This window comes from Ischnura elegans, chromosome 9 (assembly GCF_921293095.1).
Source record: "Ischnura elegans chromosome 9, ioIscEleg1.1, whole genome shotgun sequence".
NCBI classification, from domain to species: domain Eukaryota; kingdom Metazoa; phylum Arthropoda; class Insecta; order Odonata; family Coenagrionidae; genus Ischnura; species Ischnura elegans.
The window spans coordinates 8108454-8132605 of NC_060254.1; the positions used below are offsets into that span (position 1 = coordinate 8108454).

Genomic DNA, 24152 nt, shown 5'->3' on the forward strand with positions numbered 1-24152 from the left:
TCACCCTAATGTTTAAGGGAAAAGGCCAATCAGCCGTTTTCACGTATTTATTAAAATCGGTTAATTACGCCGCGATGGGGGCAAAAAAATCTGTTTTAGGATAATTTAATATCTTCACTGCTTGCCTTCTTTTATATTCCCTTTTGGTTTCTCATCCGAAATTAGTATTGCTTTCGAAAGTACGTTATAAAAATGGACAAAGTGGGCAACCGTCTATCTTGTTCGGTGAGAAACATCGTTTTATTGTCCCAATATATATATTCCTGCTTATCTTCAGTCCTATCTTCCCCCTTACTCTATTGCCTTTTTTTATGCATGCCCGAAACTTGATTACCGTCCTGTTTGGATTTTTACTGTGCTGGGATGGTGATCAAAACCACCAAAATCCAGTCTTGTAAGCTCATCGGTAATTATCCTCCCTCCGAAAATCGTTAAAAAATCGGATCTTTTCTGTATTCATTCTTCATTTTTTTAAAGGTCGCTTCGAGGTTTAATTGTGGGAATAAAACCGCTGGCGGCTCTTTCTGGAAGAAAAGGGAGTTCCTCTTTTTTCGTTCGCCTGTGATTCTGAGGTCGCTCGTATAATCATTGCTGGTTGGCGTTTTTTATTTGCACCTTTCAACCCTCTTCCATTGTTGTCGGATGGAGTCTATTGGTTCAGGGGCAGCTTCGCTCACAAATGATTCATTCCATGCGTACGTTGCCCTTGTCCGGACGTACCGGGCGCCATTGACAGGCTCTTCGATTCTTTAGTGGATAATTTTGCTTTTTCTATCTTTTTATGGTTGCAGATCTTCAATCTAATTCTTCTAACTGGGGAAAAGGTTACTCACCTTTAAATTGAGGAAGAGGTTTTTCATGATCTGCTTATCCTCTTACTTTTGATGGGCTTTCAGGTTAAAATACCTCCGCTTCTTTGTTGAGAGCCATTAGTGTAAGCGTATATTCCTTTGTGAGTTATTTAGCTCATCCTTTTTCCGGTTCAATTGTGATAGAACTTTCTAGTTCCTGCGCTTGAAATGAACAATTAAGTTTTCGAGTTTTCGGTTGTAATGAAGCTTATTATTGAAATTCATTCTGACATCTATTTGCTTGTATATCACTCAATTACTTTTCTGTTCTTTGACATCAGAATTATCCCGTGTGTTATGCTTCTGTTGCTTAAACAATTATGTGCCTTCTGTTTAGACCCTCATGATCGCCTGGCAACCCTTGGGTTAGTTTCATACTGTTCTCCATAATATTCTCCTCGGCTATTGTATTCAACCTGTTGGTTAGTTAACCAAGGTCTTAGCAAACCAGAAATTTCTTTTTTTCCCCGAGCCATAAAAGACTTTAATAAACGCTAGTCTCAACTTCGTTAGAGCACTTAATTTTTGTGTGCATATGGCTGGTGTCCTAACACCCCCTGCCACACGCCTTTTAGGCGGCTTGCGGGGTATTATGTAGATGTAGATGTTTTTATATTTCACTTATCCTCATCACCTCCAAAAACAGCCTCCTCGGCTACGTTGTCCTCCCTTATTGGACTTCTCTTGGGGTTGACTTCCCGGCATTGCGGCAGATGACTCTTCCAGAGAGCCCGACAAAACACGCTCTTTTCGACGCCGCTCCTGCCACCTACCGTCGGAATCCGCATCTCTCCCTCATCCGGAGGTGACCTTCGCTTATACCTGCCGCCGCCCGCCCGACCGTCCGCCTGCCAGACCCCCTCCGCACCCCCCAATTTCCATTCCTCCCCTTCGGCTCTGTTGGAGGGAGGGACCAGAAAGAGCTCTCCGCTGCCCCGAAGGAAAAGTGATCTCCCTCCGCCTCCTCTCTTTTATAATTCTCGGGATACATTGGTCATCACGTAAAAATCCATTTGGGCGTCTTCTCCGCCGGACCCATCCGTGTTAACTCTTTCGAGTATCTTCCCTCGTTTTTTTTTATTCTTCCCTTTAGTGTTTCATTCCGTCGTCCTCCCAAAAAGCTTTACACGAGTGCCTCGAGATGGCTCTCTCTCTCTCTCTCTCCGTGTGTGTGTGTGTATGAGAGGGAAAAAAGTGAAATGAGGCTTGGATAATCAACGGGTCCGTCCCAATGTTGCCGAATTTCGTGCATCATTCCTCTGCTGTGTGATGGTGGTGGTTCTGTCGAGTGGATTTTGTGTCCGGAAAAAAATAATTCCTCCTGTCTCGTTCCCAGGGTTGATGATTTGTCTCCTCTCTCTGTGATGTGTACTGCGGGGAGCCTCCGGGGTGAGGGCTCGCGAACCTTGAACTCTCTCTCTCTCTCTCGCGTGTTGTGGTGACTAATGCTTCGATCAGTCGTGGAAAGTACTCGCCGGCGTTTTGCCGGTATGATTGTTAGTCTGTCACTCTGTACCTACGCGAGAATGAGATGTGACATGCTATGCTGAAGTTTCATGACGTACAGTATGATGTGTCGTCATTATTGCTTGTCTCAATTTCCGGTGTCCATTATGGTGTAATTGTGTTGTAGCGTGCAGCGCGATTTTTTAATATTTTATTTTCGCCGTTATAGCAGAGAAGGGTTTGAAAAATATTCTGGTTAATATGGGTAGGGTAATGGGTGAATATCAACTGAAAATAAGCACGAAGAAAACCAAGATATTAGTATGCAGCAGAAGAGAAGAAGCCAAGACTAACATTAAAATGGGGAAGCAAAAACTGATAGAAGTGGATGAATTCGGTTATTTGGGAAGCAATATAACTGGTGACTTGAGAAGCAAGAAAGAAATTATCAGCAGAATAGCCCAGGCGAAGATAGCATTCCATCAAAAAACATACCTGCGTACTGCGGGAAACTTAAGTATGGAAGTAAAGAAACAATTTATAAGAACCTACATTTGGAGTGTGCTCCTATACGGAAGTGAGGCATGGACAATGACCGCAGCGGAGAAAGCAATGATATAGGCCTTCGAAATGTGATGCTACAGGAGAATGATGAAGATCAAATGGATCGACCGAGTTAGTAACGAGGAAGTCCTAAAAAGAGTAGGAGAGAAGAGAAGCCTCATGAAAACCTTAACAAGAAGACGGAACAACCTTATAGGCCACATCTTGAGACATGATGGCCTGATGAAGACAGTCGTCGAGGGACAAGTGGAAGCCAAGAATGGAAAAGGAAAACCTCGAACAAAATACATGCAGGGATGCCGACTTACAAAAAATATTGGGGGGACCCAAACCGGGGATCTTTCCCCGTAAAATTTTATAAGTAGTGAGTTTTAAGTTTTTTAAGTGTTTTAGAAGAGTCATATTATCAACATTAGAGCCCTGATAACTCGAATCTCGATATATGGACACTAATTTTATTTGAATATTTTGATTGTTGTGTATTGAGGCGGATATGAGTGATCATGCGTGGCAACTTTCAAAGAAGTCAGCTGTTTTCCTATTTGAAGTGAGATGTACAAATGTAATATTTGTTTGGCTCATGCCAGGAAACAACGAATAATCACAAATAAGATTCACAAAATTAATATATATTGGAGTTTATTTTTCATTATTCTTATTATTTAAAATGCATTACTCTTTATTCCATCTCCGGTAACATCATAATTTACGTTATATTATTTGATAACTGTTGAAGATATTCTACTTCCATGATGTATTCTTATAATTAATTTGAAACCAATAAATATGTCATTATCATCAATATTTTAGGGAGGATAGTAAAATAAAATTTCCGAGTTATTTTTTCAGGTATACTTTATTATTCCCCTCGTGACCTGTTCTAGTACGCTTTGTTTTATCTTCAGCGACTGGTCGTGAAATAAAAATTATTATGCTTGTGGAAAGCTGCCAGTAACTTAGAATTTACTAATATGTTAGAATTCCAAAAGATTAAACCTGAAAAAACACTCTATTTCGGCTGAAGAACCTCGTCCAAAAATTTATTTTGGCCATATGGTGCGTCTGAACAACGCCGTTTAAAAATCGCTTTCAAAACATGCACCAACTTCTTCAGCTGCATGTTTCTCGTTGAGGTGGAGAGTGAAGACCTATTCTGTTCGTCATCTCTTTGTTTGTCTCTGTGTTCGTTGGTCCTTTCGTCGTGGATGCCGGCGTGGGTGTGGCAGTGATGCTATCCGGCCATTGGAGTTCGTGCGAGCGGCGCTAATGTGGACCTTAAAGGCCGCCGATGTGATGGCCTCCTCGTGTTGACGTCCCCAGGCGTGGCCCTCGACGTTCTTTGGGCTCGGCTTCAAGTGGGCTTGTCCGTGTACTCTATCCTCGACTCTCTTCTTTCGGATTGTTTGAACGAATTGTTTTGGTTGGTGTTTTTTTTCCGCGTGGGAGTTGGTCGCCGCCCCGTGATGGTATTACTAATTTGGTTTATCATCGGTTTGTTCCAACCAAATACTACGAAAACACCATCTTCTCCTTGGAGATGCTCCTCCTCTAAGTTTTGTCAAACGAATACCCTCAGTGTCAGACGTTTCCCGGAAAATTCCATTCTGTGCTTTCAGAAATAGTTGTGAGAAACAGATATCTCGTTTACTCACATCAGAAACGTGTTTTTTCATTCGATTTTAGCGTTAGAGTCCAAGGATGGTCTCTTATTTCGTCTATCTGTCAAATGTTTAATCTTCATGCCTCCCTTTTTTGTCCTGTTCGATATGTATTTGCAAGCTAAAGCATGGGAAAAATTTTCTGTGTGTGATATTCACGGAGATTATTACTTGTAATAAGACTGCGATATGTTTGTGACTATTTTTGAGAAAAATGCATTCAAATGTGGTATTTGCGTACGTATCGGCCGTTGAAATCTCCTGGGAGATGTCATTCCCTCAGCGTAATCCCTGGCTGAACGTTTTGAATTCCTGGATAACCAAAGTATAAATCAATTTCACTCGTAAATAATATCTCAAATACATGTTACCATTTCAACGTGATTACCTGCAGATAGCGTGGATTTGAGATCTTTATAATTCATGTTGTGGCTTACGGAAATCTGAGCAATATGAGGATTCTGTAAATGCATGGGAACAATAGTTCAGTTTGTATCGTATAGCTTTTTTACCCACCTTTAATTTACAGTTATGTGACTGTGTATCCTGATACGCGATAATTTCTGAAGTGTGATGCATTATTCGTTTAAAACCTAATCAGCTAGGCTGACTCTTCGTCCTTTTAAATATTTGGAAAATTACTATTAAAATATAGTGGGCATAAAAGTAATACTTCCGTTGTAGTTTGCAATCATGGCGTGTAATTAATTTATATTGAGTGAATGATATTAATGAGAATGTGCGACTGCGTATTTCCGAGTTCTTGCTCAATGAAAATTGTTAGTTATCACATAAATAGTATCTAGCCGAAAGGTTACTGAACAAGGATATAAAACCTCCAAGTTTCTAGAATGGCACACGTCTGTTCGCTTGGCAGGAGGTTGTGAATCATATAGAGGATTTCTGCGCAAAGAAATAATTCTTTTGTGTATAGAGGAAAAACAATCATGTGATTCTTTTTCTCCCGGATGTCATTTAGAAAAGAGAGAACTTAATAATGGTGTTCTCAATTATGAGGCTGCAGGTTTGGAGTAATATGTAGGATTTGTCATAATACCTCATTGCAAATCTTGATGAACTGGAAGGGGTTATTTTGATTTTTATCATCATGTAGGTTACATATTACTTTGTCTAATCATCGCCCCTGTTGCTGCGAGTGTGTCAGTGTCTGAATTGCGTCTCCCCACTGGATTTATGGCCCCACTGATCAGGGGCGCAGCTAGGAATTAAGGCTGCGGGGGGGGTTTAGGTGAAATTAATACCGGGGTGTGTGCGGGTATGGAATTACCACCAGGATTAGCGGTAGATGCGAGATTAATAAATTGCGGAATTTTAAGATAAACGGTTCACAATGGTGAGTTTTGCGGCTTTCTGGGGGATATTTTATTAATACTTACACTATTCTATTAGTGATATCAATCCAATTAACTAAAATGATGAAATTTAAAAATTTCTCTGAGCTCTGGGGGGGGGGGGGGGTATCCCCCAAACTCACCCCCACCCCTCGCTTCGCCCTCGCGCTGCCACCGAGTGCTCGCTTGCACCTGTCGTCGCCTGTGGTGTCCCCCGGGGCGGTGAAAGAAGAAAGAGCAGAGCAGGGCGTGATTGCATTGCGGGGCGTGGGCCACAGCGATGTAGCAGCTGACGCCAAATTGATTCGTTCCCTCCGTGCTATATCCTGCCACCATTCCTTCCTTTCGTTTGTTTGCTCACTCGCGGGACACGCGTTATCCAGCGGGGTGGGTGGCTCTTAACCATTGTACTCGATCGCTTCAAAGTCTCGACGCTTTTAATGGCTCTGGCAGCATTCCTTGACCCTTTAGGGCACATATCTACATCTACGTAATTCTCAGAGAGCCACTTCTCTGGTTTTTGGCAGGGGGTTAACAATACCAGCATGCGAGAGGATCCCCACGTACACCTCTCAACGTCATTAAAATATTACGCGTGATAGTAAAAATAATTCGTGGGAATTCTTGCAAAGGCAAAACTGGTCGACGGATAGTAATTCCTGTAGTGAGTACATGCAAGGTTAGAACAATCGAAGATGATAAACCAGCAAATAGTCGTCATAGCGGGTGACGCCATTAACTTTATTAATCGAGACACCGTTGCTATCCTAAGTAGTACGAGGGAATAATGACATTTTAAATATCTCTGTCTTGCAGTCTATTTCCTTTATTTTCTTCTAGTCATCACGTAATACGACGGTACGCGAAGGTTATTTTTCACATTTTTGTGGAAAAATCTTCTCCGAATTTACATAGTTTTCTTAATTTTCAGTTTTTAACCCTTAAAGAGTGCCGCGGGGCGCCATCGCGCTCCTCCTGCAATGTCATTCTTTACATTATAAAAATTAACTCATATTACCAAAAAATTGTCAGATAATACATTAAAAAGGTGAAACCACCTATAGTAAAGAGTTCCTAAAATTTTTAAAATATATACCTTTAGTTGTTTTTGAGACCTAATTCTTTTCCTAACCTACTGCAAAATCAGCAGAAATGCCTCGGCACTTTTAGCATAGTAACTAGGAAATCGGTTGTCATTCAAAGGGTCAAACAAATAAATAAGTGTTAGAATTTCGACCGTGTTTTTGGTGTTGCTACAAAACCTTTAAGTGGACTTAACGATGATGTTTAATTGTTCGACATGATTTCCTGATATTTAGTTAGTTCCCTGCCCTAGTTCTGTTGGAAATTTCTATTCAAAAGACCGAGAAGTGTTGTCTCAATGCTCTCATTTTACCATTGAATGAAGTATTTAGTGTATTTATGCATTCATCGCGTTGGGCTCGCCCCGTTAGCTTTGTAGGGCGGAAATGGAGCAGCCACGTGCCTCTTTGCCCTCGCATGAATAAGCGTTCATTTTCGCCAGCTATTGATGTCACTGTGTAATCACTGGCTAATGTGCGCACTTTCTTATTCCAAGAGTTGGCGTACGTAGGCAATTTTACATGGAATAGATCTATCATAAAGCTTGCAATTTTATACCCTGATGAAAACAGAAACTGATGTTTGACTTACGGTCGTGATATCGGTCACGTGATGTTTTGTCGTACGGTTTTCCTGTTTGCCTACTATGCATTCCTTCGCCCGTCTGGGAAACGATCATAGTTTGGCGATATTAATAAAATTTTCCTGAATTTTGTTGAATTGGTTAATTTCACGTGCATAATTTGAAGGGTGCAAACATTGGAACAATTTCAAAGAATGAAACTTGATCATGGCATAACGGGAAGATCTCTTATAAAATGTTCGATAAGTGAATTTATCCTATGAATTCACCTGAAAATTCCGATGCCAATGAAGGGGGTGTTCGATATCGCCTATCATGTATAAAGTTGATTTTGATTTCTTGTAATGGCATATGACAATTATACGAACTGAATCCAACGGAAGAGGCATCTAGCGGTAAAGGTGGCTTTAATTACTCCGGAACTTTTGGGTACTATTAGATCTTCGTTGCTCGTTTTTCTAACTCGGCGATGACCGCTAGATGTCTCATCAGTTGGAGGTACTTGGTATTGGTATATCGAGATCGTTGTCCGTTATCATCCAGTGAACTCGAAATCGAGTTAACGTAATTATTTTCGCTTTTGAAAACGCCCGTAGTCCACATCCTGAATTCTTGTCTCGTAAATGTTTAATTGGGATTGTTTCACTTGCGAAAATGGCGATATCCTGCGCCTACGTTGGTGATGAACGAAGGTGTCGCCAATTGGGCGTGACGTAATGACGGCGGAAGGGTTTGGCCCTGAGGGAGAATAGATAAGTGGTGGAAATGTGAAGGAAAAGAGAGAATCCTCTCGTGTGTTATTTGCGGAAGCATCGACGCGCCCTCTCGATATAGGTAAGTCCGTTTGAATGGTTCCCTTTGTCGTGGACGATCGCTCAAAGAACCCCTTGTGTTGCACTCATGGGGACGAAGTCACGGTGGAGAAAGATCCCACGGTGTCGCATTCCTCGAAGTCGGCCGTCCCCCTCCTCCAATCACACACACACACCCCTTCACTGAGTGTGCGCCAAAGATATCGCCCCCCTCCCCCTCAGATGTCTTTGGCGCGAAATCCTAATTTATCCGTTTCCTCCTATTCCCTCGCACAGATCGGGGAATCCTCACCAGGTTTTCGCGTCTGGCAATATGCTTCGATTATCGCGGCGTGATTTTAGCCGATTTGCAAAATTAAGGATGCATCGTCAACCTTAAACAATGATCATTTATTTTAGAAAATCGAATGCCAGATTTATTTTCGTCGGTGATTGCGTATTATTGATTTTCAATGGACGTTGCTGATCTATGGTCATCGATAGTCATTGTTGATCAAAATTTCGATTGTTGTCGACTCTGTTTCTATCGACTGTTGATCAACTTGGACGTAATAATTGTTGATAGTATATAGACTGTTCTCTATATTTATTATTTGTTGTGGTTTATCGATCGTAAGTTCATGTTATTGATTATGTTAATCAAAACACATGAGCAGCATTTCATAAAACTTTCGACACTTGCAAACAGCTGCCAATCGACAATGCTAGACAGTGCAGGGCCTAATTTGTTTCATACTGAGAGCGTTTGAATCGTAACAGCTTCTTTATGTCGTCTTGTCTGCTGTTTACTCTCACCTTGCAGCGAGTGTGGGTGTCTTCTTCGTTTGGATGGTTCTCCATTTCTTCTGGTTTATCTCCGAATCCTTCTTTCGCACCTCAAACTTGTATATATTTGCTATATTTCCGATTTTTTTCGCACCTCAAGCTTGTATAGTTGAGGTGGAATTTGCAGTATTTTGACTTATCCTTAAATCTCAAACATCCGCGATGGAAAAAGTGCGTAGCGAACACGTTTCCTGTTACTTAACCGCACCTTCCATGATTCTAACTCTTCTCTTCATCGCATGAACAAGGTGTATTGGCACAGAGCCGTAGGATCACATTGCCTAGCTTTATGCTAGTGAGTAAATAATAGATATAGGTCGGTTCATAGGTCGGAAGACAGTGTGGAAGTCAACTTAAAGAGACCAGTTCCTTGTCTTGTGTCACACCTATGAAATAGTGCCAGGGATCCAAGCTTTTGAATTTTCTATACATTTTGAAACTTTGCCAATCGAGAGAGCGCCTCTCTCCTATTGTGAGCGAAGGGATTGGTCGTGATGTGGTCTCTATGAAATGAAATGGTAGCGACCGTTGTTTTCGAAAGTCTAGGCATGAGAACTTTAAGTCAATTTAAAACTCCTCTCCATCCATTTAATGCTCTTTCATAGTTGAACGTTCGGAGGAACCACCTATGCGATTCACCTGAAATATATACTCACTTCAATCCGACTATTGTTCGAAAGTTACTGCTTTCGCATTAGGAGTATTGCGATGCTGATAACCGTAGGAAAGTGATCTAGCAGAGGCAGGTTATTCATTTTTCTGTTATTTTTTCCCCGCACGTGAGTCGTCTGCGGAGACATTTCCATTCGAATTTCGTATACTGACCTCAGCTATAGCGTTGGTTTTGTAGTAGCACAGAATTTTGCATCGTGACATTCCTACATAAACTTTTATCGTGATTCAAAGGTAATGACGCACCCAATTTCAAATAATTGTCAAACGAAAACTGCATGAAACGTTAATAACCACTTTAGACTTAAAATTTTGAGAGTTTGCGATATTCATGATGATTCACGATGATGATTATAAGTTCTTGACTTCAATCCATAAAATAGTTACAAATCGACCCTGGTCTCAACACAACTGTGTCATGATAAAATCCATATCGATTGGCAGTGACTAATTATAGATTGCTACCAAGTTTATTATTATTCGTTAATGCCTGTCATCAAAATTCAGCAATCCAAAGATTGTTTTAACGTAGCTCCACTCTTAATTATCATCTCAACTAATATTTATCAAAATCACTGGCGAAATTCTTCTATTTTACATTCTTCCTCACCTGTACCATATATATCATCCTAGGCCTTTCTTTGCCGTTCTTCCTTTCCACTTTGTCCCTTTACGATGTCCTTAAAAGAACTTTTTTTTACATGAATTAGTATTCTTATTAACTTCCATATTTTTCTACGCCGAGACAAATAGTCCTCGTTGGGGGCCCGTAGAGGCGTATGCATTTTCCAATGCTACATCCGAGAGGTATAGCACGGAGAGCCCAACTTTGATATCCGGCTGTCGCTGGAGTATATCGATGTCTAAGTTCTAACAACACGTATCTCAAATTCGGTTCGTTTGAGATAGGTATCTTTAACAAATTGTAATAATATTAAATTAAATAAAAGCAATTCACAACTCTTTGTTTGCAAATGAATGCTTCTTTTTCAGTTTTATGAACTTCTGGTTTTTAATTTCAGTGTACAAGTAAAAAAAATAATCGCTGTTTTTGCTCTCCTGAGAAATTGCTATTTTTAAGATACGTGTTGTTAGAACTTAGCCATCGATGCAACGTTGATATATTTTTTTTTAAAGTTCGACGAATTTTATGGCATTGATATAAACATTGGGTACTCGGTGGAACGTCCTTAATTACGATCCGTTCCGTGCACTATCAGATGGTGTTCTTTGTGGCCGGGAGTGGTCATACACTTTGGTGATGATGCAATTTCCTCGTGGCCCTGCGTTGAGTGGTTTGCGGGGGTGTGGGCGACCCCTGGCGGATCCTCGTTCATGTCCGTCACTCCCCTCGACGCGAGATTAAGGGAGTGGGCGTTTATATACGTGTTGACAGTACACGGGACATGGGTCGGTGCGGGAAATGAAAGCCGCAGTTCAAGGTCCCCCCCCCGCCCGTCTTCGTATTGAAGAGAGGAGGGTGGTGTCTCCATCGGTCGAGGGTGGAGCAGGTGTCTCATTGTATGGTGCGGCGATTAAACCTCCGGCGGATACAATAGAAGCCGCGGCCACGATATGGCATCGGTCCTGCCTACAATCTACCCTTTCTAAGTCATAAATGCACGTCTTTTTTCACTTCTTGTGCCACTAAGGAGTTTGGTGAGAGTGACGAAAGCGTACTCGTAAAATTTTCAAAATATTCTCAAAACATGTCGGAACTCGTGGATTGACAGCCACAAAAATAAGTTTTCTGTGCTGCAATTACTGGAAAAGGTATTTAAAAATTCGAATTAGCGTAGAGAATATCATGGAAGTGCTTGATAGTTTTTTAGGGGGGGAGGGATAGGATTTATATAGGTAGAATGAAAGGAAATAGGCCTTATTGTGAATCAAAGAGGGAAGTCCGTGATTGGAGGGAAACTGACGGAATAATTCGCAAATACTTCGTGCAAACCTACGTTAACCAGTGGAATACTTTGACAAAAACAATGGGAATATATGGCTAACATAAGTATAGGAAATATTTTGATAACTGCTAAGATTTGCGTGTGTGCCATTTTGACAAAACAATGACATGTTCGTGTATTAAACAAAATCTAGGCACATGTAGGAAGGGCGCCCGCAGTTTTACAGGTCCTAAGAGATTGAATGAGTGCTGGGATTGAAGTCGAATCACGGCAGTTGAATGAAAATGGCGTTGCGGCTCACAACCTGGAAAATAATATTTTGGATTTTATCTTATATTGATTGTTCTCCATGTCGACATGACGGAAACATTCTACCAAAATTATAGCTTACTGCTCCATTTATTTTCCTGTGTAAGACCGGGGTGGGTAATCTATTGAAGTAAGCATGTATCGCTCATCTCTGGCGTGCAAAGTGAGAGACAAATTCCATGGCAAATGGTTGTTGGTGTCTTGCAAACGAAGTACTTGGGGCAAGAGGAGGATACCGAACGCTACGGCTGCTTGAGTTAAACGAACGTCTTTTTCTGCCATGGGGGGAAGATTCCTATGCATTCCATTGCAAGTGGGTGGAAGGTAGTACTTGGAAAAGAGAGAGAGGGAGTTGAGGTGTGGAGGAGATAAGAGGACCGTGAGGTGGAGCTTCATTTCCATGGAGATAACGGAAGATGAGGGGTCTCCAAGGGTGTCGGGTGTTGCAGAAGAAAGGCGCCCATTGTTATCTGCTTCGGTGGGAAAATGGCGGCGACCGGGCGCTCTCCGAGGCAGAGTCAACGCCGAAGCGCACTCAGTTCCCCTGAGGGCGCGAAATATTTGGGAAGACGAAAGTCGAATCGTGTGGCCACGAGCTGGAAACCGAACACAGTCAAACTTTTGACGCAGATAACGATTGTGGATATAATGTGGTGGAGTCGCTTATTTGAAATCATTCAAACCGTTAATCTATTTGGAAACACGCGAAGATTAATTGTTCTGTCGCAGTGTTCGCGTTAACGAGACAAAAGAATTTGGGATCGTCTGTCTCTTTTCCTTTTAAGGACCAACCGTTACGTCGTGAATACCTCTTATTCCAATGATATATAATGGCTGGATAGAGGAAAGAAAATAATGATGCAGCCGGTTGTTGCTGTAAGGTTAATGCATCTAAGGATTTGCCCGTGAAATGAGTGCCGTTGTTGAAAGTTTTTGGTCATAATTCATAAAGTAAAAATGATATTTTTTCTGAAATATTATTTAGTAGAATAATGCAATTCTTTAATAGAATGGTTTGGGATCTTTGATTGCAACTCTTGATGTGTATACCAAATTATTATAAATGGGCCTTTTTCAGAAATTACTTAGCCCAATTCTTCAATAGATTTATTTTACTTAGTGGAGAGACTGACGATGGGAGAATTTTTAGTTCACTTCATTTTCGCTAATAATGCATTGGAGAATAATTCTCTTTCTCCAAACTGTTCCATTAGGTATCGTCTTTTTTTTATTGTCCATTCAGATATTTTAATGCGAGCGATAGTAATTTGACACCCTTTTTACATCACTCTGAAGCAATGATTAGGGGAAGAATATTTATCATTCAACCCTTGAACGTAAATTCCGTCTTCAGTTGGATAGATGTGTTTTATAAATACTGTGAAATAATTAACGTTTACATTTTAGCAATTTCTCTTACAAATCATGTAGATTTCTTTCCTACGCATGCTCGCTATTTCTCGGATCAAATCCTTCTGTCTGGAGGGACTCATAGTTCAGCTTGCAGTCTCTTGAACTTCTCACGGGTCTCAAGGATAACAATGCTATCTTGCCAGCGGGTGAATTGAGCTGTAGGTACTGTCGTTTAACCGTGTCGAATCGGACTAATGCGGGCCCTTTTCCGCCAAGGGTATCGTGAAGGGACGATGCTCATCAGAACATCGTAGAATACGGATTTAGCGTGCTTAATATTTCGTCTTTTTTATAATTTCAACAATACCGTCTCGTAAAAGAGGGCAAGATTGCGACTTACCTGGAACGGGTTGGGGCTATTTTTCAGGATCTGCTCTCGGATTGGCGGTGCCAGGAGTTGGGGATTATAGCTGGAGAAATGGGGGGGGGGGGACGTTAATTCGTCCTTTATGGCTGTATGCCCGAGCGGATGATTATGATGACGATTACGCGTAATGATATCCCCCTTCTAAGAGGAGCGCGGCGTGATCGAAGATCCCCCCTTATAGAAGCGATTAAAATGGATTATCGACTCTGCCTGTCGGATCGCTTCTTTTATCTGAAAAGGCTCAGCAGAGGTCTCGGCGGCTCAAGTTCGCAGGGGGGGGTTTTGAACGCACCGGTCGCAATTTGGCTCATGGAGGGGATTATTATTCGGAGGGGGACTAATTGGGGTTGGTTGGCAGGAAGAGAGCGGCGAGTAATTAAATGGCTTCGTGTGAAACATCCTCGAGTTTCTTCCGACGACCCATGCTGTGTGTGTGTATGCCGCCTTTCGCGTTTCTTTTGTTTCTTTTTTTTCGTTCGTTGCCGGTGGGGAGTGCACCCGATCGCGCCTCTTATCTCTCGAGCGGCCAGGGGGGGGGGGTGGGGGTTAATGTGACCGGGTTGGCGAATCGCGATGAGGTCGTGCTTCTATGCCCCGCAATTTTCGTGGGGGTAATACACCGCCATTTAAATTTATTCACGGCCCGGGCGATCCCCCATTTGGGGTTTTTGGGCAGTTTCGTGGACGTAAGCTTTGCTTGAACATTTTCATGGACGTCTTTCGTGGTGTCCAAGAATCGTGGGCACTCGCGGTCGCCTCTCAGGTTCAACGGTAGATTCATACCATTGCGAGTTGCAAAGAGCATCGATACTCGAAGCACTTAAGGAATTGATTGCTGTCGAAGACCATTAAGTCAGGTTTTGCACTTCGAAGTAGAGTGCTATAGCTGTGGCTAAAGATCGACTTCCCACCACTATTCGAAGCACTTGGATACGCAGAAGAGTGTCAATGAGCTTCGACAGTGGCTTTGATAGGGAAACAAAAGAAGTGGCTGTTGCGAAGGAAAATTCATTTCATCTTCTATCCTTTGTGATCGATATTTATTCGATTTTTGGCATACCATTGATCTTCTAGTAACAAATTAATTGGAATTAAGCAATCTGTTTGTATAATATTTGCCTAAATCAACATTTTCAGGTCAAACCCTTTTTATGAAGAACTGCCAGTCTCTTTTATTTTTGCTTACTATCGATGGAGAACCAAAAGTTTCTATCGCTTTAAACGTCGCATTTAGATGTCAAACCGAACACAAGTCTCCTGTCAAACAAGTATTGCCTTAAAAACGAAGAAGGATAAGAGAAAAGAAAAGGTACAATTGGAATAATAATGAATATAAATAAATCATCTGTCTGCGCGCGGATTATAGCTCATTTTTACAGGAACAATACGTAGGAGAAATCATCGTAATGATCGCTACATACGCATTTTAATCAACGAAAGAAGATAGTAAGGAATAGAAATTGCTTTCGAGTTGTCGGAGGGCAGAATAAATGTCCTCGTAGCCGCAACGAGAGTATAAATTTCCTACTGCGAATCAATCATCCTTTGAATGGTATGGGTTTACGACGGACGTCTTCACGAAATTCCCTCCGTATTTACTTGCTTCTCTCACAACCGACCGCTGTGCGTATCGAAAGACACGGACTAAGGTTTGAGCGCGCTGTGCTCATTGTTCTACCTCGATTTAAATATCTTCACCACAAAAGTAACACCCTTTTAACGCGCAAAACCTGATTCAGTTGTTTTTATTGCGACCGCGAACAATGATCCGCGCTTGTGTGCGTGAATGAGACATTCACGGAATCGAGTGTATATACGACCACCACTGCCACAACCGCTTGACTCCTAATGAGGTCGGTGCGAGAAACGAGGTATATTTCATTTTCATGAGACTTACTAAATATAATGTTCTTGCTGCACTTGTCTCGACTAAAAAAATAGGCTTTCCCTCCTCTGTTTTCTGGAGATTTAATTTGAAAGTTACACAAGTATTTTTACTAAGGCTCCGGTGACTGTGCTTATGCAAGCAGAGGATTAATATTGTTTGCTGCTAGAATACATTGTATTATGGCCTAACACATATATATTGTTCATTATACTACAAGAATATTTATCAAAATAAAATTTAAGGTAGGCTCCATAAGCTGGAAAAGATATTAACTTGTAAACATGAGGAATCACAGCATTCTCTGCGGGCACCCTAATTTTTTTCCTATAAGTGTGTCGAATACCCTGAGGAGGCCACTACCCCACATCCCCTGACCTTCAATGTACTTGTAATTTCGTTTCACTATGCGTGCAAATAAGTAAAAATAAAATTAACTTTAAGCATTATGCTAGAATGCAAAGCTCATTTAACGAAATGCATGCTTTTCCGTTGGTGCGAATTGATAACAAAATGTCAGTATAGGCAACCCGAAAACCACCCGGACTACCCCCGAAGCAAATTTCTGGCATGTCTTTGATTCTTTGTACCCTATTATTGGTATTTAGCCTGGATTTTTGTTGTGTACATCGGAAAAGAATTGCAAATAACATTCGCGAATTGTGGATTGCACAGTCGCGAGCGTACGTATGCTTAGTAAGTAACGTCCCTAATCGTCGAGTTGTGTTGCCCATTCACTTCACTTCCCTCTGGTGGAAGGTCCGCGTATTCACGGACACCTTGACGGATCTGAAATTGCGTGGGAGGTGGAGGAGGAGGGGGAAGAAGGCAGTGACGCACGCCCTGCGCACTGGTGGAAGGAACGAGGACCATCAAACCATATTTATAACCATAATGGAGTCACATCCGTTCACACGCTACGCCTCCGTGACGGAGTTTCCGGAAAGAGCGAAAACGTCTCGCGGCCGAGTCCTCGGGAGTGAGTGGCGTAAGAGGCCGCCTCCTCCTCTTGAGGTCCGTCTGCATCCCCACTCCGAATGCCGTGCGGGGTTGCATGGCTCAATGATCCATTTTTTATCCCATCAATTGCTGCGAGCTTATGGGATCCTTAAACGCTTAATCAGAGAACTTAATAAAATACAATGGAGAGCTTCGCGATTCTTCAAATACTGCTACGTACGAACGTAAAGCATTTCAGTGATGTAAAGCGAATTAGGCTGATGACCGCTAGAGACTCGGAGGCTGTGTGCTTGGCGTAAATTATCTGAGAAATTGAGAGTAGATATCTTTCAGAAAACAGATATCTTGTTTAAGCAAATCTTCATTCCAACGAAATTCACTAACTCTTGATTAACATTGTGGCTCTCCATTTTACGTTTTCCTGGATATCACACAATTACTTATACCACGTATTTTTACAGAGGTTTTACCCGGGTTTAAATGAATTATCATCATCTTCTTGCGCAAATTATGATTTTGAAACCCGGGTCTCGCTCTGTACAAAAATAAGTGGTATAAGTAATTGTGTCATCCAGGAAAACTTATTCATTCCAACTGTTGTGCTTTTTTTCCTATCCGAACGCATGGTATCATACCCTTTTTCCAATCTTCAACATCTCTTTTTTTCCTATTCAATATAAGCTTCGTTATTTTAACTATACCCGCGTCTGATGAAACCCACTAGCCCGAAACACTTATGGAGATAACCTCTCTGGTGACAGGCGAGAAGTAGCGTGACGGTGGGCCATCCTTATTGTGACGAAAAATTACCTGGTGTCTGTGATCTAGCGGTATAAGAAATTTCCTAGCGGATTGTGCTTGTCAACCTCTTTAAATGTTACCAGAGGACTTGGTGCACTGAATTCGCGAGGCGAAAGGAGTTTTTATTGATTAAAAAAATACTAATTGAATGATTTCTCTCGTTTCAGTTGCACGTCGATGTACGTGGGCAAGTACTGCCAGCAGCTGAACCCTTGCAGGACGGGCGCGGGTCCGCGGTGTCAGAACGGCGGCACTTGCTTCGTCGTCAACCCCTCTTCATCCCTGCTCTCCTCCCTGCCAGCCTCCCACCCCGGCCTCCCTTCCTCCGTCAACCACCTCGCTCCCATCTCCAACGGCAAGAGCCTCCTCTCCCTCGGCCCGGGGTCCTCAGGGTCCGGCTCCGGGGGCCCTGGCAGCGAGTTCGAAGCCATCGGGTTCCGCTGCAAGTGCCCCATCGGATTCTCCGCCTCCCTCTGCGAGATCCCCGAGCCCAACGCCTGCGACGCCTCGCCCTGCCACAACGGCGGATCCTGCACTCTGCGCAGCCTCAAGAACTACACCTGCACTTGTCCGCCGGGATACACGGGTGAGTTAATCCCCGAACAAGACTCGAAGGCGATGATGTTCAACCAGTAGCCAAAAATATCCTTGGAGTATTAACTATACACCACAATCATCTCTTTAGATGAAATTTTCGATGATGGGAAATAAAGTTCCGAAACGTTAGCCTTGCCTATTTATTTATAACTCATTATAATTTTAATTACATTACTTGCTAAATTTTAATTTAAAATAATAGAGACCTATATTTCAACTAATTGTGTGCAAATTGTAATAAGAGGTCAAGAAGATAACTCCCAGTGTTGTTTATTTTTAATTTTCATTTCAATTTTGGTCAAATTTTAATAGAAGTACTTTTTTAATATTACAAATAGATTTTCGTAAAACTATTCGTTCGTCTGTTTTTTTTTGGAGATAACTGTGTAAACACATATCAATTTTTCGCAATCACCTTGCAATTTTTAGTGTACGTTGAGTATCCATTATCCATAATTGCCTTGTGTCTCAAATATGAAGGTATGAAAATTTGACATTGATGATTATTCTTTGTGTAAAATTATCATATTAAATATGTAGATTAATCGTCATAACACTCCACTTTGTAGACTTGGGAAATCACGGAAAGATTGCTTAAGATAAAAGCAAGTAAACCGCAAGGAAGTAAAGAAACAATACGACCTTTCGGCCGATGGTGCTTGTCATTTCACTCTAGTGTCTTTAAATTTAATTTGCACATAATTCAAGTAAGAACACTTTACAGCCCTGAAAATACTAAGTTAAAATTTTTATAAATTTCAGTTCAGGGAAATGTTGATAAGGGTCTACTTTACGTACCCGGAAATTTCAATGCTATGGCTTTAGTTTTTAACATGTCACGAGAGTATATCGGGATAGTCGTTGTCCCGTTGTCGTTCGGTCGTTGAAGTCTCCATATTCAGAGCGTTGTCTCGTCTCCGCAGGGACGCATTGCGAGCGCGAGGACCACTGCGCTTCGACGCCGTGCAAGAACGGAGCCGCGTGCACCTCGCTGGCGGACACGTTCGAGTGCACGTGCGCCAGCGGATTCGTGGGCCCCGCGTGCGAGAAGGACATCGACGAGTGCCGCGCCACGCAGCCCTGCAAACGCGGAGAGTGCATCAACACCCACGGATCATACAAGTGAGTATACCACCCCATGCATTCCAACACTCCGAACCTTAAAGCATCCCGTTAAACTGTTTCTTTTTTTTTGGGCGGCTTGGTCTGGTGAGGCGGATTAAGTAATGGCTTCCCCCCCTGTGTGTCCTGGTTCAAATTTCGGAGGGGGACAAGATTTTTCGTAGAATGTCCTGCTTGTTGCTTGTGTTCATAGTAGGGCCCTCTTCGCTTCTATAGCATTGAGGTGTTTTTCCCTCTCCCGTTCCTTCCGCTCCTATCCTTTCCCAGGGGCGTCGTCGGGCTCCTATCGCGGCGGCGCCTCTTTCCTTTTCCCTTTCTCTCCAGCCCCTCCCCGGATGATCGGGCGTATAAGCCACGGGTTTGTTTCCTGGCCCCGGTGTGTTGTATCCCTGAAGGGTTCGCCTTGAACCCTCATACTCTCTGTTCATTGGAGGGAATCTACGAAAAATCTCAGTATTTTTCTTCCTCATGGGAAAATATTTCCTTTTCGTAGAAATATTAAAGTATGGTTTCGCTATTTAGTGGGCCCTGGTCGCTTCTATAGCGGCGAGGGTCCCTGCCCTCCAAACCTATCCCTATCCCAGAGGCGTCGTCGGGCTTCTATCGTGGCGGCGACTCTTTCCTTTTTCCTTCCCATCCAAACCCCTCCCCGGGAGCTTGGGCATAAAAGTCTCTGACTTGTTTCCCGGCCCGGAGCGTTGTAACCCTCAGGGGACCCCCCTCCGGTCCTAATTCTCTGTTGTTTGGAGGGGGCTTCATGCTCATCACTCCGTCCGTCGGATGGGACGTTAAGCCGTGATCCCGTTGGCGCCTTTCAGACCAGTGCCGACGCCGAGTTTCTCTCCACCCTTCCTTCTAGTGTGCTCATGCATGCTAATGCTACGGCGGGCAGTTTACTAATAAGATAAATATAAACACGGAAGTGCGTGTAATATTGCTGCTCATTGTGAGTTGTGTCCGTTGCGTGTGCCCTCATTCGTAAAGTCACGACGAGCATTTTCCGTTTTCCCTCTTAACCAATGCATATTGTACTCAGTCCTTGCATTTGAATGCGCGAGGGTTACACTCGTCGAAAGTCCCGTTACGAATTCTTTCCTCAGAAACCCTCTCAAGTACGAGTCTACTTTCATACTTTCGTGCCTCAGAGTGTGAAGAGCATTTTGACTTGAATCTGGCAGTGGTGCTGGCAATTCAAATCGTTCGCCAGAAACGATAAACGTCTTGATCATGTATTGCGTCTATGATGATTTGCGTTTTCCTTCCGCCTTCAAACCAAACGACTCGGCGTGGGGAAGATATTGCGAGTTTTCGGATTTCGATGTGGTGAAAAATCCGAGGATGGGCTCTAAAATGAAACTTTTTTTCATCAGTAACATAATCATCGCCTGTGACTCCTTTTTATATTCGTCTGTGAAGGTTCACGTGACGTGTAAATCCATTATGTTCTGAATGTAGCGCTCACTGTGAGAAGAATTATTTGAAACATTAAGGTCTTAATTAAGGTCTCCCCTAGTGTTTATCCGTCTGCTCAGTTCCTTGATATTTCCTTTCGAGTGTTCATAATAAAACTCGCGTTGTGTAAAAAATAATGCGTGTAGTCTTACAATTGATTAGACCGTGAGAAACATCTTTAAGGCTTGATTATTACTTTGTTGATGAATTATATGATATAGAAATGGGAATGAAATGGTAGTTGCAGTGTTGTCGCTTTTTACTGCCATTATTTGTACTTCCATTATTTCGAAATACGAAGTATTTTTTTTCGTTTCCGTAGGACTTTGCTCTTCGAATTTAGAAGTAGAAAGTATATTTTTTCGCGCATTGTGTCATCTGATTGTGAAAAGACCGTGGCACCGTTGGGTACGATGTCTGTGCGTGTAGCCTTAACGTATTGAAAAAAATTAAAAAGTTTTTGTGCAATTACAAAACATGCTCTGTGCGTTGTTAAGCCGCGGGTGCTGGAGGAATATAATGTTACCACCTGCTAGAAAAACAAGGGAGGTCACGTTGGCTCGTATGTTCCTCACCACAAATCGATTAGTATGATATAGATTCTTTGGGAAAAGAGCAGTGATGCGGAACGGTAATTTTCCGAGAACATTGCTACCGCTCGCAATTGTTGAGGAAAAACTCTCGCCGCTATGTGAGCTGAAGAGGTTTCCTCGTTTTTTGATCGTTGTCCTCACTTTATGGTGTGCGTCGCGAACATGAGCAGAGATTCCTATCGCTCAAGCGTAATTTAAACTAAAGTTATAAAGCCAATACATTATCTCCAGGCCGCTTACAATTGAAGGGTTACTTTTTGTCTAGAACATTAGCGTGGTTCGTTTAAGCGCCACAACTTGCACAATTTATTTGGAGAAAAACTCGACTTATTTAGAGCCTTCCATTTTCCAAACCCATTTACTTACGAGTGCTACCGGAATTCATTATAGAGAGAGTCATCAAGTGCACTGCCTTATGACGGCTTTGAAACTATAGCATGCCTTTGAATATTATTCATCGCGAGATTCAAGAAAAACCACATGCCCCTCTGCATAGTGGACCCCTTATCTCTCTCCGTAATAATTCGTATCTTGCCCTTTCCATGCATTGTATCCTACTGTCTTTTTTCTTGGGCTCTCCCCTATTATATTTCAAAAGAAGGGAAGTATGTTAATTTTTTAGCCTCGTAATAATTCCTATTTTTTTGAGAGGGCATAGGAAGAAAGTGACTTTCCTTTCGTTTCACGCACGGCCTGTCTTAATCTCAGCGGTTCTCCATTAGCGTCTTCTCCAGCGGTGCGGAACTAAAGGAATCCAGCCCCAAGTCGATAATTGATAAATGGGCCGTTGGGGTGTCTCTTCTTTCGGCGCACGCTTCACTGGACCGCGCCCGAAGATTTTATGCGCGAATTCCTGACGCGAGTGGATTTCGTCGGAAGCAAATTAAATTTCTTTCACTCTCATTGATTTGATTTTCTTTTGGACGTCTCTGACTTCGCTTTGTAATGGGCTCCCAAAAGACTTGTTCGATGGATTGATTAACCTATACTGCTTTTCTTGTTTTCTACTGTCGAAACTGGTAATATAAATATCGGGGATCGTTACGGCAGTCGACGATGTGATGCTGATACCGATTTTAGGTAAAGGCATTCATTCCCATGGTTAATTACGTATTGTCAGCCGCTTGTCACTAGCCATTCGCTGAACAGCTCACTAGACAAGAGGGTTTTCGTTCCTTTAGAATTATTTAAACTGAATTTTAAATTGAAGGATTGATAATACCTGCATTTCGTTGCGATCTGATCAACGAACTATCTCTTGCCTGCAAGCCAATCAAAAATTGAAGAGTTTTCTTTGTGTGGAGCTATCGGAAAAATCCAATCGCAGAAGTTTGATTTGTTGCACCATGGCTAATTACGCCTGAAATCAATTGTTCAATCAAACCATCAAGTCTGTTCTATTTTTCTATGTGCCACCTCGCCATTACTGTTCATAGATACTGCCTTGCTCCTGCCCTGGTCCACTCCCGTACTCTGGTAAGGTCGGGTCGTGAGTGAAGGAACTCTGATTCGGCGAGTTTTCGCATCTGTTGCGAATTTTTTTTGTGTGTGTTCATTGGGCTGCTCTCAGATGGAGCTCTTAACCTTTCAAGGCCCAAGACCTCTTCTGCAGCATCCGGGATCAGGGGAGGGACTCGCAGGTTTCAGTTTACGCTTTGAGTTTTTCATCGGACTCTGCAAATCACTTACTCCATTCGTTTTTTTTCTAATTTTATTTTTTTGCGCAGTTGTTTATTAAAGATACGAGAGGTTGGCAATAATTGCAGAAGACACAGTCACATGCTCAGAATCCCTTCGTTGGTTTACTTGAGTACTAATGAGTGTTTTTTTCTTTCCCTGGTCTAATAATGGTAATTTTGTCCTACCAACCTGCTCTACTGAACCGTTATTGTTGATAGAAGGATCATATTGAAATGTGTTGTGAAAGAAACGATATGGTTAGAGGATGTATTTGGGGGTTATGTGTTTTCCCGCTTCAACTGAGGAGGCGAAATCATGTGCAAATACTAACTGAATACCTTTATCCTGTAACCAGCTTCGTTCTAATAGTCCTTGGTGAGACTTCGATGTACAACCTGGTCAGTTCCACTATTTTTGTTTTCTGGAGCATACATTTTTTTTATTCTGGACGGAAAAATTCCCCTTGAAACGACTCAAAAGCTCGCGTGTCAAAAAGTGGGTAGTTTCCGAAAACAGTAATGGAAGAGAAATAGATCAGCAAGAGAGTATCCTCACGTACATGACGAAGGTAACTTTTTGCGTGATAGAAAGCTGCTCGTAAGTTAGAAACTTGTTCTTACCTAAAGGTAAGGCACGGTTCACAGATCTGGGTTCCGTTGTATCCTTGAATTTAGGTTTACAATATCCCTCTCTGCTCAAAGGTGTACTTTACTCAAAGGGTTCTTTCCTCTCTAGTCAAAGGGTTCTTTAAAAACTTATCAATCGTTACAAATGCCGTTTTTAGCCACTTTTTCGTATTGCACGAATGTATTTTAATATGCCCTGTTTACGACTAACAAAATGGCAAAATTTTATACATTTTGATGTAGATCAATAGGTAATATATTTCATTTACCATAGCCCATACTCAATGGAATCATGGATGTTATAAATCGTGGAATTAATTATTATTGTTATTTCAGACAGCTTTCTTTGAGCCTGATGATTGACTTTTATTTTGTTATTTTTAAACGGAGATGTTACTCTTATTTCTAAACTTCTCTCTTTCTCTATTCTAATGTCTCCGTATAAGAAATTGTGGACATTGCTACTGCTAAGTTGTACTTTGCTGCTTTCATCCCGTCATTCCGACGTTATTCCTCACATGAAGTAACTCAGGTTTCATACCGATGCAGGAAAAATGAGGGAAATAAAAATTAGAACTGGCAGTCAGGGAATGA

General features: G+C 42.1%; 1 protein-coding gene across 1 annotated transcript in view; it reads left to right on the plus strand.

The window, feature by feature from the left end:
* The window catches only part of LOC124166048 (neurogenic locus Notch protein), a 309186-nt gene that overhangs the window by 228833 nt on the left and 56201 nt on the right, over nucleotides 1-24152 (plus strand). Inside the window, exons 3-4 of the mRNA XM_046543640.1 lie at nucleotides 17656-18074; nucleotides 19009-19207. Coding sequence (XP_046399596.1) covers nucleotides 17656-18074; nucleotides 19009-19207 — 618 coding nt within the window. The remainder of the gene's footprint in view (nucleotides 1-17655; nucleotides 18075-19008; nucleotides 19208-24152) is intronic.